The following is a 15695-nucleotide window of genomic DNA, read 5'->3' as shown; positions in this document are numbered from 1 at the left end:
ACTTGACCCTTTTGTACAGTAGATACTGAGCTGGGAAAGGAAATCTGATGAAAAAGCTGAATGAAATGCTGTGCTAATCCCTTTGAGAAAGCACGCTTGAAGAGTGCTCTGCCATCCAGAGCAAAGTCTAGGTTCAGCTGTGACATTGCCCTCAGGCTCCCAGAAAGTTACAGGACACTGCCCAGGCGCAGAAAGAGTCTTTAAGCATTAGTCATAATAATGAACAGCATTCTCTCTTAATCACTGCTAGGAAAAAAAAGTTGTATAACAATTGGATGTCCTGGCACTATCCAAACCACCCTTTGCTGACCCTCCAATGTGAGACTGCAAAGACATTCCCTTGAAAAAAAAAAAAATCTGTTGAAATTTGACATGTAAGTGTGAATCTGCCATTCCTTTTTGTCTGCAGATGTAGCCTGCCTCTGATTGCTTTGCTTCTCCTGTTCCTAGCAGCTGGGGATGAATGAGAGCCAGGTCGTGTGCAGAGCCTTGTTTTGACACTGCTTAGATCTATATTTTAAAAAAAAAAAAGAAGGCATGAAAAGAGTCCCAGAGCAAGGCACACACCTGCCTGTTATTGCGGGTGACAACACAGGATTAAGTAGTTTGGATATAGACTTGTATGGGAGCTTTGACTCGGAAGCCTAATCGTTTCCTAACCAATGGTTAGAAAAGCTGCTGTATCCTTGGCTCTTTCCTGTGGCTTATTTGGAGGCTTAAGGGATCCTTCTGAAATGGCACTATCTTTTGTACTCACCGTTTGCTTAGCTTAAAAAATAATGTAGGCATGTAGACCCATTAAAAAGGTCTCCAGGAAAACAAGCTTTTTTACTCTAAGCACAACGGTTGAAAATTAAAATGTGCCCAGATGCACATGCACACACTCTGAAAAGCTCTGCTTCTCATCCTTTTACTTCTGAGCAGAGGGAGTGAACTTTTAATTGTAATATCACAAAGGCCTGATCACATCTTGGTTCAAAGTCTGTCTTAATCAGCCCTGACCACACACACAGCTGTCTATCTTATTTCCTTCATTTAAGAAACATGATTGGCTGAGTCAATCCCCACATCTGACATGCTTTAAAAATTGCCCTGATTTGGTCATATGCTCCAAAGGTGCACATGTATATATTTCAGATTCAAAAGGCTTTGTCTGATTTTTCATTTTGCCTGTTTTTCATCAAATAGCCAGAGTCTGCTCATAGCTATATCTTATGCAGTATTATGAGACAGAAGTTTAAGGCAAGATACCTCAAAGTCCACTGAATTACTTGGAGCACTTGCTGTTTTCCTGTAAGTTGGGACCATATTGTTATGACCAATATTATATTTTACATCTGTGTCTAATTACATGGGAAAGACAGCTGTGCTGAGGGCAGACAGATTTATTGAGGACTTGAGTGGAGACTGCTGTATGAATTATTAATTTTTCATTACTCCTTGTCTTCTCCTTTTTACAGTAGTTTCTGACAAAACAAACTTAGTATAGGAGCGAGACTAAAAGGCAAGAGGATGCTTTGATACTTCGTGACTGATAGCCAATTCTAAAGTACAATAATGAAATTTTTCATTATACTGCTGTCAAGGGGAGAACCCAAATAAACCAGTTATCTCTGAGCCAGAACTGTCTGCACACCGTCCCTAATATAATTGATGATGCCTTTGACAAACAAGGCCATTGTCATGTCGGCTGGTGTTTTGTTAGGCAGGGAGGCGGATGGAGAGAAAACTAGGGTTTGCCAAGAGAAAAGCAGCAAAAATCAGCAGGGAAGGATGCTGTGTTGTCAAATATTGGGAAATGTAAAAGGGTGAGGGTTTGGAAACTTGCTTTTATGTTTCTTTAATTGTGAGGTTTATCTGCAAATCTTTATTAAACAGATAAAACCCAGTCATCAACAGCATGTGACATGTGGGCTCTTATTTTGGGAGTTACCTTAGATGCCCAACTGGGATTTTGGCCATAATACTCTGGAAGCCAGACAATGTACACACCCAAGCTGAAATGCTAAATAAACACAGACCGAGTAAAGCGTTTGCAAGCCACTTGTATAACTCATCTGAAAGGGTTGTACATTTATTGATTCAGCTTGCTTTCTGATCCACCAGAAGCTGTCCCAGTTTCTAATTGGGGAATATGCCCCACGGTTCATTTGGGAACATTAGTTTTCCTGAACTGTAGCCCCAAAATGGAAGGAAAAAAAAAAAAAAGGTACTCTTTTCCTACCTCCTCATCAGTTTCTGCCAATGCTGTCAGTCACTGTCCTGTTTATACTTTCCATACTTTCCCTTAGGGATAGGATGGGAGAACGTCTCATCTTCCTGAATCAGGATCTAGTCTCAGTTGGTGATAGGTAGTCTAATGATGCTAATGATTTACCCATCTGCTATGTGACCCTAACTGATGAAACCTGAAAATCGGAAATAAGATGGAATAAAGACGGACCCAGAAGTTGCAGAAGTACAAGAAATTTAAGGTGAAAACTCCACAGGTAGATCCTATATACAGAGATATTACAGTGAAATCAGAAACCTGGGTTCAAGCCAACCCAGATGTTGGCAACCTCTTACTTCTTGTGGCTCAGACCTGTCTGCAGTAAAGGAAGCCTGTGTTTCCCCTCCTTATCCTCAAATCTATGACATCCATTTTTTTCAGTGATGGACGGAACTAAGTGTCTCCTCTTTTAGGGTGATGTAGTTAGCCCTGCAAAAATCTGGGCAAAAATAATTCAAGTTGAGCAGCAATAAATCAGAACTTGCCTTTGAAACTGTCAGTGCTAATGAGCTCTTCATTGTTACACCTGCTCTCCAGAACTGACAGCAAAATCCCTGGGTTTGCTCCCAAAGTCAAGACTGCTTTGTGGCAAACAGGCGAGCCTGCTGCCATCCGCCAACCAGCTCATTGTGTTGAGTACATTGCCCATGACAGCACGCTTATTTTCTGTCCTTAGGCTATTGTGCTAGTGTCCCTTGAAAACAACGGACTGAGATCTGTCTACAGCAGAGTGTAATAATATTATTAAAAATATTGGCATAAAGAACACAGGGCATTGTGAAAAAAATAACTATGTAGTAAGCAGATTATAAGAGAAATGCCCTTTAAACAGAATTGCTCACCCTTTTTCTCATACTATTTTCAAAAGATACTTTATTTTCTTGAGCATCAAATATGAGGTTGCAGATGAAAATGAATCTGTCCCTGCTATGCTTAACACTCTTTATAGTCATATATTTGCCCCTTCCCCTTGGAAAATGATGTGTGGAATCAAAGCGTTCATTTGGTCTCTTATCTGTGAGCTCATGAAGAAAAGTAGTTTGATTAGAAGCAATGATGGGCAAACTTCAAAAGCTTTGGAGATCATGTTTGGTTCAGATAAGCATCCAAAAGGCTGGCCCCTGATCCAAGCTATCTAAACACCTTGGGTGTCCAACATTTAACTGAAAATCTCTGTTAAAGTGGGTCTTAGCCATAAGATTTTTATTTCTGCCCTCTTCCAGATGGATGAAGTAGTGATGCATTTCCTTTTCAGTCTCCGCTACAAGCAAAAGCCAGGGCACAGTGCTTTGTTAATACAAAAAAGAGCTGAAATATGAAGGCCTGGAGTTCAGCTCAGTTCTCATTTTAATCAAATTTGTTTGAATATCAGAAATGAGTGGGTATGTTTATTGCTTGTATATTACCTCTGCAGAGCTGTTGGCACAAGGCTTGACCATCTCAGCTAGCCTCTGCCCTGATGGAGAGGAGTCAATTGTGTTGGCTTTGCACTACTGTCTGTATATTACTTTCCACCTCACTCCCTGGTTCTGTCACATTGGGAATGCACTGGTGGCATGGGATTATGACAATTTATTGTGAAGGCAGAGTTGCCACAGGAGCTGTTTTACTGCCAAGTTGCCTTGAGTTGCCAGGCTGGTGTCAAACTGGCAATAGCATTAGAAAGATCTGGGGTTTTTTCCTCCTATTTGCTCATCTCCAGCTACATGTAAAATATGTCTAGTGAGTTTAGAGATCTTCTCTCATTCTGTCCGCCTTCCTTATAACAAATATGCTCATGTATTTGTACAAAAAAATTTATCAGCTTCCTTACACACATACAGTACTGCATGGTGAGATGTGTCCCTTAGAACTCGCACTGAAGGAAATTTGTTGACTCTTTGGAGGCAGAAATCGAAAAAATGTTTCAGGTTGTCTGAACCACCTACATAAGCTGCATCTAGCCCCAGAGGAAAGAGTAGTTTTGTGATCTCTTTCACAGGAAAGACAATGTAGGCAATAGCTATCATTTTTCACTTCGTTCATGCTAGTGAATCTTTTTGCAAAACACTTGAAAAGTGAATCACCTGCAAGCCCCTTTAAAAATAAACACACAGTGGAGGCTTCCTGCCACCACTTCAAAACCCTGTATGGTTAATATTTGTGTAGTAGGGAAGCACTGACTTTCACACATAAATGGGTCCCAGTTGTACTTGTTTTGCTGTGCTTAATGAGTTAAAAAGAAGGAAAAATCATATCGCAAATGTAGGCTGACAACGCAATGTTTAGCAGTTCTGACTTAAAACTTCTGAGTGTAAGGAGCAGGGCACGAGTTTATCAGCCTTGCAAAAATGTCACTTAACCAGATGATCCCTGGGCACATAATCTCAGTCACCTCTTACCGTATCTCCATAGCTTGCGCCTGCCAGCCAATGGGTTCAGCCAACGCAACTTTCAGCAGAAGCTGGCGATGCCACCCCAAGACGGGATTCTGCTACTGCAAGCCAGGTGTGGCGGGCCCCAACTGCGATAGATGTCTCATGGGCTACTGGGGCTTTGGAGAAAATGGCTGTCGCCCTTGTGACTGTGCCAGAGACTGCGACCAGCATACTGGAAACTGTTTCAATGGGTAAAGAAGCCCTCCTTTGGGTTCACTTTGAGATGGGATTCTGTGAAATGAAACAAAGATTAACTGAAATACTGCAGCAATGACAGTAATTGGAGGATGCTGGAGGGTGCACAATCATGTGAAAAGGTGGCTGTGAATCATAAACGGTTTCTTAAATTCCATTTGGTGGCTGGCACACTTTTAAGTCCATTGTATTATCCAAGGCAATCTTGAAATGATAACTTTTTACAGTAATAATAGGCAACTCCACAACACCATGGAAATATGCATAGCATCTTCAAATACACCTGTTTGCCTTGGAAATAGATGAAAGAGCCTGGAGAGCTTGCCTCTCATCTGTGCCCAGGGTAAAATGAATTATAAGGTCTCCCTCTTGTTTCTAGAGGGCAGGCATCTGTACCCCAAACATGCATTAATCAGTACAGAAATCCTATGATTTGCTGAGTGACTGCAGATTTATGGGTCCTGCAGGTGTCCTCAGTTCCTAGTGACATCAATAAGTGGTCACTAACTTTGAGTTATTTAATTCAGTAAAAACAAACGAATAAAAGCAAAAAAGGCCCAATACATAGTTACTTTTAAAAATGTTAAATCAGCAGTGGTAAGGCCTAAATAAAAACATAGATCTTATGATCTCTCTATATAGCACGAAGTCTTGATCTTATTTGCACTCCCAACCTGAAGAAAGCAAGCTCATCTGTCTGGATACAGCTACATGCTACAAACACGTGCTTCCCACCCATCTGTTATCCTAACGAAGTCTTCTGTTTGTTCTATGTGTCCCCCCAGCTATGACAATGAGCCATTCTTTAACATCCCCATTGGGGGACGAATCCCCGACCTTGTGCAAACGCCAACCAACGAGAGCGAAGAGGAGTGGAAATGGAATGACCATGAGCAGGGATTTTCTGCACTGAGGCACCCAGGTACAGCCCAGGGTCTGGGAACATTTACTAACTTCCTTCAGAGCCAGTTCTTTCTTCTCTCCACCCTGACTTAAATTCCCCTACTCATCTCTAGCTTGTCTGTCCCCCATCTGCTGGCAACATCTGCTAATCTGAACTATACAGGTTACCATTACACTTACATTGTTGTTTTCCAAACCAACTGTACTATGCAACTTTGGTTTTTGGAAACTGGTAAGTCATGAATAAGATTGTGTGGAGAAAATACTCTCCTTTTGTCGTCATAATTATAGTCATAATGCTTATGACTTTACGCAGCTCCTTCCCAAGCATTCAGTTGCTGTTCAGAACTTCAAATGCTATTTGTAAAAAGATCATGTCAGCCATCACTGAAATGCACCACCTCTGGGATAGAATGCAAGGGATTTTAAGTAAGGTATTCCTCATGGCACCACAGCTCAGGAGAGAAAGTAAAGTATACTGTATCCAGCTAAGTTACAAAGTAGGCTTATAGAATGAGGTGGAGCGTTTAATACTCAAATAGTTCTCAGTTTTACCACTTGGCAGCACCGATGGTTTTGTAAGACCCAGAGGTAATAATGCCACCTATTGCGTATCTTGACTTTTCTGAGAGGGATATTACCTTAATACCAGCAAGGATCAGCATTTCTTAGCTTATGGGATCGAACAAGGGTATTACTACTTACATGATTTACACCTGGATCTGATTCTTACAAATGTCTTTATTAGTATCAGTTTATTAACTGTACAATAGACTCCATGAGGGCTGCATTTTACTTGTCAGTACCGATCAGATTTCAGAACTATTGTTGATTCATCTAACAAGAAACAGATTTGCAAATAACTGAGCTCACTCTCAAACTTACTTTTAAGGTCCATCCAGATTATGGTAGCTATATACGTATAACTTTATAACTGAATATAATTTTCTCTTCTCTCTCATGTCCTGGCTCTTCTCCAACCCTTTGTGTTCTGTGGTTCCTCTGCTAGAAAAGTGTGTATGCAAAGAAAAGGTGCTTGGAAGTGTCACCGACTTCTGCCAAATGAAATATGCTTATGGTAAGTGGGTGACATGCCCTCAAGGTATGATAATTTCACAATGTTCTCTCTATGCATGTTATTAGCTGATAGCTATGAAAAATGACAGGACTGGCTAAGTCATTAAATAAGAGGTAGGATTTCTTCTGCCATTTTCGTCTAGTGACATGTCCAACTTGTGATCAGAACTGAATAGCACTTTTCATGCAAGGCTCCATGGTGTCTCCTTTCCACCCAGCTAGCTTCCCTCTTTACAGCAGAAGTACTAGAATTGTAACTCAGTGGAATGGTTGGCCTCCACATCAAGAATAAATGATAAAAAGCTTGCATCTAAACTGCCATTGTTTTTGCACTCATTATGCAGGTTCAAACGGCCATACTAGTTTACCAAGAATGTATTTAATACTGTGGTTTATGAACACCTGGTTCATGCCATCACATGAAGCAAGAAAGGAAAGCTCTGGGATCCAAAGGCTTGATGTGCTTGTGTCATGACACAACAAAGCCTGCTTGTGGGGCCGATCTAGATGACACTACCCTGCCAAAAACTTACGGGATCGTATTGAATTAAAGGAACAGAAATTTATCATGGCAACCAGATGTTAGGCCACAAAACAAAAATGCTTTTTCTGGTTTGTTGTGCAATCATGGAATTTTAGCATGTGACTGCAGTCTGATGGGAAACTTCCTGACTTTCTTCCTGTAGAGCAGACAGTCCCTTCCCATAGGACAAAATTTTTGAGAGGCCAGTGTTAAAGCTCAACGCAAATTTTCAAACTGCAAAATATAAAGCCTAGAATCAGTGCACTTAAAATTAGACTGTTAGCTGCTGATCTGATTTTTCCACTCTTCTTATGTATACATACAAGTGCCTTCCTATGATTTCCAAGTGTTCAACATCAGCCCATTAAAAAGTAATTGCTAAATAATATGGTGGAAGGATCAGTTAACTACTTCAATAGAAAAATCCAGTTTTTCTTCTCCAAATTTATTTAGAAGAACCATGACTGAAGTGGACAAGCATTGGAAAACACTTTCTGTATAACTGCAGCGTTTTTTCATGTCTTCTTTCAAAGTGTTAAAATTCTACCTTTTAGCAGCATAAAACAAAATTCATTTAGAAATTCATTGTTGGTCTCTAACTTGATATGTTTTCTGGCAGTGATAAAAGCAAGAATCCTATCAGCTCATGACAAAGGGACCCATGCAGAAGTTGTTGTGAAAGTGAAGAAGGTCCTGAAATCAGGCAAAGTGAAAATCGCTCGGAGCAACAGAAGCATTTACCCAGAATCCTGGACCAACAGGGGATGTACATGTCCCATTCTCAATCCCGGTAAGGACAAAATGCTTACCAGGTATTTCTCTTCCCCTGTAAACAGTGGTGACAATTCATTATGAACATTAGCTATGGCTACTCCACACTTCCCATCAGTCTTTCCAGGGAAGAGACCATTGATTCATCCAAACCAAAGAGGGAGTCAATAGACAGCTACATTTTGTTATCAGAGACCAAAGTTTTACCAAAAAGCCCAAACCTCCCTGGAAATGTTTTACTTTCAGTGGCTCTACTTGATCTTCCAGAATATTTGTGACTAGAAGAATGTTTGTGAGAAAAAAAAAATCCCTGTATTTTTATGTCCAAAGAGTTTTCTTCCTCACTCTATATTCCCACATCACGCTTTACTTCTTTTTGGAAAAACTAGAAATTATTATGAAAATTTTGGAAAGTGGAGGGAATCTAAGTTCTTCTGTGCCTTTGTAATGGTTTCAACTAATGAAAAGTACGTCTTCCTTCCTTTTTCTACTGTAAATTCTGGTGCATTCAATTGTTTGTTCCTTCAAAGCCTAAAGCTGACAACCTGCAGCATATTGGAAAGCAATCATGGGTGGAGAGCATAAAACCAAATTAATTTAATTTCAAACCAAGCAAGACAGGAAAATCTTTAATAATTAGAAAAATAATCTTTTAAATAAATAAAGCCCGTCTTTTTATAACCAGTTTAGGATAGGTCTCTAGGTTTGCTCCCTAACAACAGTCTGTCAGATTGATCCATGTTTGTTCACTTTTAATTATGGGAATCTCCCTGCAGTAGTGGAGTGGAGAAGTAGGGTAGTGGAAAGCAGCAACCTTCTCCCCAGCTCTGCTGCAGGTAGAAACATTACACTACAGACTGCAAAGCTCCATACTAGTGCTGAGTAATGTTATCAGTGGCTGAACAGATACATTCCTCAATTCAACCTTCCCTATTGCTGCCTTTCCTGCAATACAACTTAGTGGACCACAGAGAAAAATATGTTTACTTGAACAACAGCCAAAATCTCTGGGTAAATCTCAGAATTGTACAAATTTGAGCCTGGACTCTATTTTTTCCAAGGAGAATCACAGAATCATTTAGGTTGGAAAAGACCTTTAAGATCATCAAGTCCAACCATAAACCTAACAGTGCCAAGTCCACCACTAAACCATGTCCCTGAGCGCCTAAGTAGATGCTAGGTGTCTGACAGATTTGGATTACTCACAGCTTTCCTTCATATCACTGGAAGTTCCAGGTCTTTGGGACCATGTCCTAGGATCAAATCCCAATAAGACAAAGACTTTGGGTGTCATTAGGGTGACTGGTAGTGTATGCTGGGGATCATGTTTCATTATTCAACCTTACACCACAGAAAATGGTGACTTGCTATCATTCTAAAAGCAGCACCTGATAGAAAAATTACATGTTTTTTCCTCTGAATAGATTAAAAACATATCCACTGAGTGAAGGGAATCCCTTGTGCTTCACTTAAAGTGTACGGTTTAATCTAACCTTTAAGACAAGTTCTCAGCTGAAATTAGCCACATACAAGAGACAACTGTTTTAGGAAAGGCTGTATCAAATCAAACTCTGTAAAAATTTTTCCCATTATGGCAAAATGAACTGTACTGTCTCAGAAACAAATTTTGTCTTCCATTTTCTGTATCAAGTAAAAGACTGCCTCTGAATTTGCACTGAAGTGTAATATGGACCGTGAGCTCTCTTTTTGGGGGTAGTTCTTGAATTTGGACATAAAATTTTTGGCTTAATGTAGTCCAAATGAATAAGGTGCCTTCCTTTGCTTAAACTCCAGTGGCACAGTTGTGCCTAATTAAGTATTTACCAGTGCTCCCTGTGAAACTGTGGGAGCCCTGAATCACATGAGTAAAATATATTGCCTAAATATGATGAGAGTACACCTGATTCCAGGGAGGGAAAATATCACAGGACATTTTTCTCCGTTCTACCTCTCCAGCTTTACTTTGCACCTCTTCAAAATATAGAGCTGAAGACATGCAGCTCAGAAATTTAGATGCTAGAGATACAGGTGTTATGCCATTGCCTCTTGATATAAATTAAAGCTATGGACAGGTCCCCATCACTGCAGTTCTGCAGATTTCAATGTACTGTTTGACTGAACCCCTGCTGCAAGATCACAGCATGCCCTGACTCATGGTGGAAACCTTACTTTTTCTCTCTTCTTGGGGCTTTTACACCCTCCTTTCTATACAAGCATTAGCAGTTGCTTCCCAGGACACAACTTTCAAGAAGGAGGGCAGTAGTGTCAGGAAGGGACAAAGGCATAAGTAGCAGCCACCAGATCCCTGCAGATCTCTGTGCAGAACCTCACACATAACTTGCCATGGGTGCACCTGTGTTTCTCTAAATTCTGATCAATGTGGGAATTTTACTCACTAGAGTTAATACAACACAAAGAGTGCTTATATATCTACTAAGGCAGTGACATGATTATTAGTAGTCTATGTTTCTTGTCTCCACGTGTAGTTACCCACTTTTTTGTTCACAGACCTCTTTTTTGAGGCTCTGCTACCTGTATCTTAAGGCTATAATCTAGGAAGCCTGGCTTACTATTTTCATATGTAATACCACCTTCCGCATCTGTTCAGGTTGAATTCTGCTACTCATCACACCTATACAAGCCAGGAGTAATGCTACTGAAGCACGTGGAGTTACAATGGCTTAAAACAAAGGTCAAACAGATCAGACTCAAACCTGGTCATCTGCACATGGTATTGAATTTGTAAGTGGTAAAGCCATTGGAGCTAAATCAATTTGTAGTTGTAATTCCTGAGCATAATCATATGACAACATTGAACTTTTGTGCCCAGGAGTCAGCAGTGACAATATGCACATGAAAGTATGTTTACACATAAGATGGCACATGCATAAACTGGATGAAGCTGGCTAAGATGCTACACACTACTTAATGAAATAGAGAAATTCTGCATTTAGTTCTGTTTTCTTCTATTTATTGACTGAAGTTTTTCCCTTTTTTTTTTTTTTTTTTTAAACTAGGTACTGACTATCTTATAGCAGGCCAGGAGGATTCTAGGACCAGCAAACTCCTTGTGAACATGAACAGCCTGGTGAAACCCTGGAAAGCATATCTGGGAAAACAAGTATCAGATATTCTTCGAACTGGGTGCAAGTAATTTCTGCTTCAGAAGTTACAGTTCTGAACTTTGCCTTTTAGTAACACTGCAGTGAAAGGTGTAGTTAGTTCATGCATTTCCATTCAACATGCTCCTAGCAGGAGTGACGCAAGCACACTTACCATCTCCTTACCTTTCTCCTTTCACGTGCTTAGACAGGAAACTTGGGACATGACTACTTTTTTCAAAAAATGCACAGCCTTATCATACAAAATTAACTAGTGCATAATACATAGGTTACACATCAGTTCTTAATTTGAGCCTGATTCCACGCAGCCAGAGAATCATTTTACAAGGCAAAACAAAATGGATTAGTGTTTCCACACTTTAGGTCAGAGCCTGATATTAATATGTATAAGCTGCTTACATAATGCATTCATTACTTGAGTGTAGTTTTTTTTGAAAGTGACCACTAACAGGCAGCAATTTCTTTCAGCTTTACAAGTGGCATACTACTAAACAAGCATGTCAAATAATACTTATTTAAAAGAGCTCAGATTGATTTAACATCAGGTTGCAATTATGCCAATATAACAGGTTGCTTTCTAGAAGGCAATATTATCCGATTGCTGAACGGAACAAACTAACATATGACTTATCTTGGGACAAGGTCCTTTATAGATGTACATTGCTATCATCAATGCTTAGTGCTGAGGTCTGCTGCAGAAAGCACCTTGGCTCAAACTTGATTCCAAACTTGATTGCTCTCTAAGGTAATTTTGCTCTCTGCTGTAGTACTTTAGTCTGTAACACCACAAAGGTTTCACAACGATTACCACTAAAAAGCCTTATGCTAGTAAGGAGCCGAAACATGTGAAGAATTAGTAGCTGCTCTAATGTTGACATTGTAACACTACAAAAGCTACAAGCAAAAGCAGGAGGAGGTAAATGGATTGGCTGAACTGTGTATTAAACAAGGTAGCTATAGTTATTGTGAGAGCAATCTGGCTATTCAAACTGTGCTCAAGACCACTGGCATTTGATTGCACTTAGTGCTTTCATTCTGCTTTATTTCTCTTGGTCATGCTTCAGGTTAAGATACTGAAGCTAGGCTTCCTTCCCATTGTGCCTGAGGATTATTTTTCCCCCCCACAGAAGTATAGGAGTGGTAATATCTGCACTCTAGGTAAAAATAGTTCTGTTCTGCAAAAACATTCTTTCTAAATCAATTTTATCCTACCCTATAGTAATTAAGAGGTAGCTACTTAAATCATTCCCTAACACAATATTTTGAGGAAATGGTAGTTTAAGACCTGCGTCCCCTGTTTAAGGACTCATGATCAAATGAAGCTGGTTAGAGCACATTCCCTCATCAAGTAAAGCAGAAATTATAATGAGTCAGTCTATTCTTTCAGGGGGTTAACAGAGAAAAAGCAGGCACACATGCTACTTTTGCATATTTCTATTTCATGTGTATAATTTTTTAATGCTGTCAGGAAAGAGGAGTATCTTCATTCAGCACTGTCTGGCTGGCATATGAAGTATACCTAATACTAATGCGGAAGGATGGAAGTCCTAATCTACAACTTAGGCCATCAGTTTGTTCTCTTTATTACTGGGAACCTGAAAAACCAGCTTCTTTCATTCCATTTGTTGCTGTTTTCCTTTTACCTTCATATTGGTTGAACAGCAGAAAAATCCTCAGCTCATTTGGAAATGGATCACAGGCAGATATTTACAAAATAAAAGCCCTACTTTTCTCCCCACAGTGCATAAACAGTGTTTCTTCCTCCTCCCTTCTCAGAAAGTCTCCCCTCCTCCATTGCCATTCCTGTCCCTGTTTCACTTCATTATTTATTTGTTGTTACCTAAAGTGGTATCCAACAATGTGGCATCTCCAACAAGCCATTTAATTAATGCAATAAAACACTTTTTAATCAAGGAATTTGGCTTAATTTGAAATGTCAGCTTACAGAAATTAAAAGCATAGCAACTGCTTTACTGTCTCCAGAAATCATCTCGCAACAAAAAGATTGACTAGTTCTCTTTCAAATATCAATAAAAATAAAGATATGTACATGAATTTACAGTCTGTTCTCAAAGGGCCTCTCAGAATAAATGAAAATCAAGTGTAGGTTTACAACTAAGCTAAGGAACATGCTTTTCAACATAGGCCGTTTTACCAGCAGGGGATCTTATTTAATGATGATCATATTCCATTTTGGTTTATAGTCAGTACTATATTAAAGCAAACTCCCGTATTTCACTTCTTGTGCCAGACTGGTGATTTTGTGGGGATGGTAAACATCTGCGTAGTTCCCTTCTGCGGGTGAAAGTTATATTTTAACATGGTCATTTACAAGCATTTCTAGCTACTGCTAATAGAAACATGATTTGGAACAAGAGTATTGATACCCTGGTGTGTTCTCTTGGGGCCTCCTATAATACAGTGATTAATGATTACCCAATGCAAACACTGTTGTATGCAAACAAGAGAGTCATCAATATATCACACATTTCAGATCTCAAAAGTAGGTGATACATACACACACTTTACAAAAAAGTGTAAAGCGAGTAAGGGAACCCAAAAATATTCAGCTATTTTCTTCTCCTCCTTCTAATTTCCCATTCTTTTTGAATCTCTCAATCTATCTTACTTGCATGTATAGCTAAGTCTACTTCATTCCCTCCATCAGTTAGAAACATTGCACATTTTGTTCCAACTACTAGCTCTTGTTTAATGGTTTTGCTCTATAGAGTAGCAGGTATTCCGTAAGCATGGAATTTAATTTGAAAGTGAAAAATGAAAGCACATTAGGGTGAGTCAACACTGCAAGTTGACTTTTTATTGGTATCACTACTTCTGTAATCAGGTATCTCTGAGTTCACAGAGAAGAAAAATAAAACAATAAAGTTCCAACTCACACAGAGCTACCATGTGCAATCTCTTTGTTCTGCAGTGCTACAATCCAGGTAGCCTGTCTGAAAATAAGTATCTATATAGAAATGAACTGCATAGATCAAGTTAGAACAACTATTGATTAAAGAAGAGATGAGAAAGTTTAAATTGATCACCATGAGACTTTGGAAAGGAAAAGTTATTTTCTGTGTACTGGTACCTGAAGTGAAGATGAGCATGAGACGGTGCAAGATGACAACTGTCTTCCCAGAGAAGCTGTTACATATTCCTCAGAACAAGGAAACAAGGTCATACACAGTAAATTAAACGAACTACCTTAGAAGGTATGGTATTCCTGTACTAAAAAAAGAATTGTTCTGTGGGCCTGTGTACAATATCACATAACTTGTGATCCGCTCTGTGACCGTGTGTCTTAGGTGGCACACTAATACAAAGAATACTAACATGGAAAAAAGGATGCATTTGCCCAATACAGAAGCGTCTGGACAGCTTCTTTTAGTACGTCTAAAATGGGACCTGTCTTTAAAATGGCCACATGAACAACCCTACAGCACCCAAATAGACAAGGTGTCTCACAAGCAGTAGCAACCACATACCAAACAGTAGCAATGATGTATCACTTGGAAATCCTGCATAACGATGAAATAAAAGCCTTTACACACAAGAAGTCTGGAAAGCTGTGGAAAATTTATAATAGGGCAGGTGACAGCTTGAAGCAGAAGCACATGTAACTTTCTACAGACAGCAGCAAACTCAGGATTGCTGGAGGTCAAAATAGCTCTCTAACAGCTGTGCAGCACGTGTATCCATGAATACACGATCATTCTGCCAACACGGACCCTTAAAGCATCATAGTAGTTCATTAAATGGCCATTGTGAGTGCTGAGCCCTAACTCCAATCTACTGACATATTGCTACTAATGCTTCTCCAGCTTCTGCTCTTGGCAAGCAGCTAAGAAGGAAAATGTACCTATGCACAACCTTTGTGCACTGCTCTTCTGAGAGTGGCTCACTGCTATAAAGAGTAAGTTTTCTCTGTAGCATTTACCATGTCTCAATTTTTCCATGCTGCTTGATGTAAGCTTTCTTTGAATTGATATAATTCACATGATGTGCTCCCTCAAGTCCCCCAGACCTGGAAAAGTTAGTGTGTTATTTGTTATGTGTTGTAGCACTTTTTTTTTTTTTTGTACTTAAAACTTCAATTAAAAATACTCAGAAAATGTATATTGATGTGAGGTTTGGGATCTATTTTTAAAATTTTAAACCACACAATGCTCAAACCACATGCACATTAATTCTTTTTAAGTTAATAAACCACAAACATTCCAAACATTAGGCTCTTGCTTCGATAGTGTTAACATAGTCAGACAAATGGAGAAAAGCGTTTCGTTAGTAAGGCAACCATGATACATGTTATTTTTCTACTGAGCAACTGACCTAAAAAATGTATATTTGGTATAAGAACATGTACAGATTAGAAACACAAAACAGGTACTGTTAATTTATGTAAATGGCATGTT

At 39.4% G+C, this 15695-nt stretch overlaps 1 protein-coding gene across 1 annotated transcript in view; it reads left to right on the top strand.

Moving 5' to 3' along the window:
- Positions 1-13518, top strand: part of LOC142086187 (netrin-4-like) — a 54388-nt gene extending 40870 nt beyond the window's left edge. Inside the window, exons 6-10 of the mRNA XM_075158867.1 lie at positions 4667-4880; positions 5670-5806; positions 6797-6865; positions 8007-8177; positions 11176-13518. Of these exons, the coding sequence (XP_075014968.1) occupies positions 4667-4880; positions 5670-5806; positions 6797-6865; positions 8007-8177; positions 11176-11312 (728 nt within the window). The 3' untranslated portion in view covers positions 11313-13518. The remainder of the gene's footprint in view (positions 1-4666; positions 4881-5669; positions 5807-6796; positions 6866-8006; positions 8178-11175) is intronic.
- Positions 13519-15695: the final 2177 nt, after the last annotated feature.

Source organism: Calonectris borealis, chromosome 10 (assembly GCF_964195595.1).
Source record: "Calonectris borealis chromosome 10, bCalBor7.hap1.2, whole genome shotgun sequence".
Lineage (NCBI taxonomy): Eukaryota > Metazoa > Chordata > Aves > Procellariiformes > Procellariidae > Calonectris > Calonectris borealis.
Note: the sequence above shows the minus strand (reverse complement) of the source record. Positions and strands in the feature narration are given on the sequence as shown.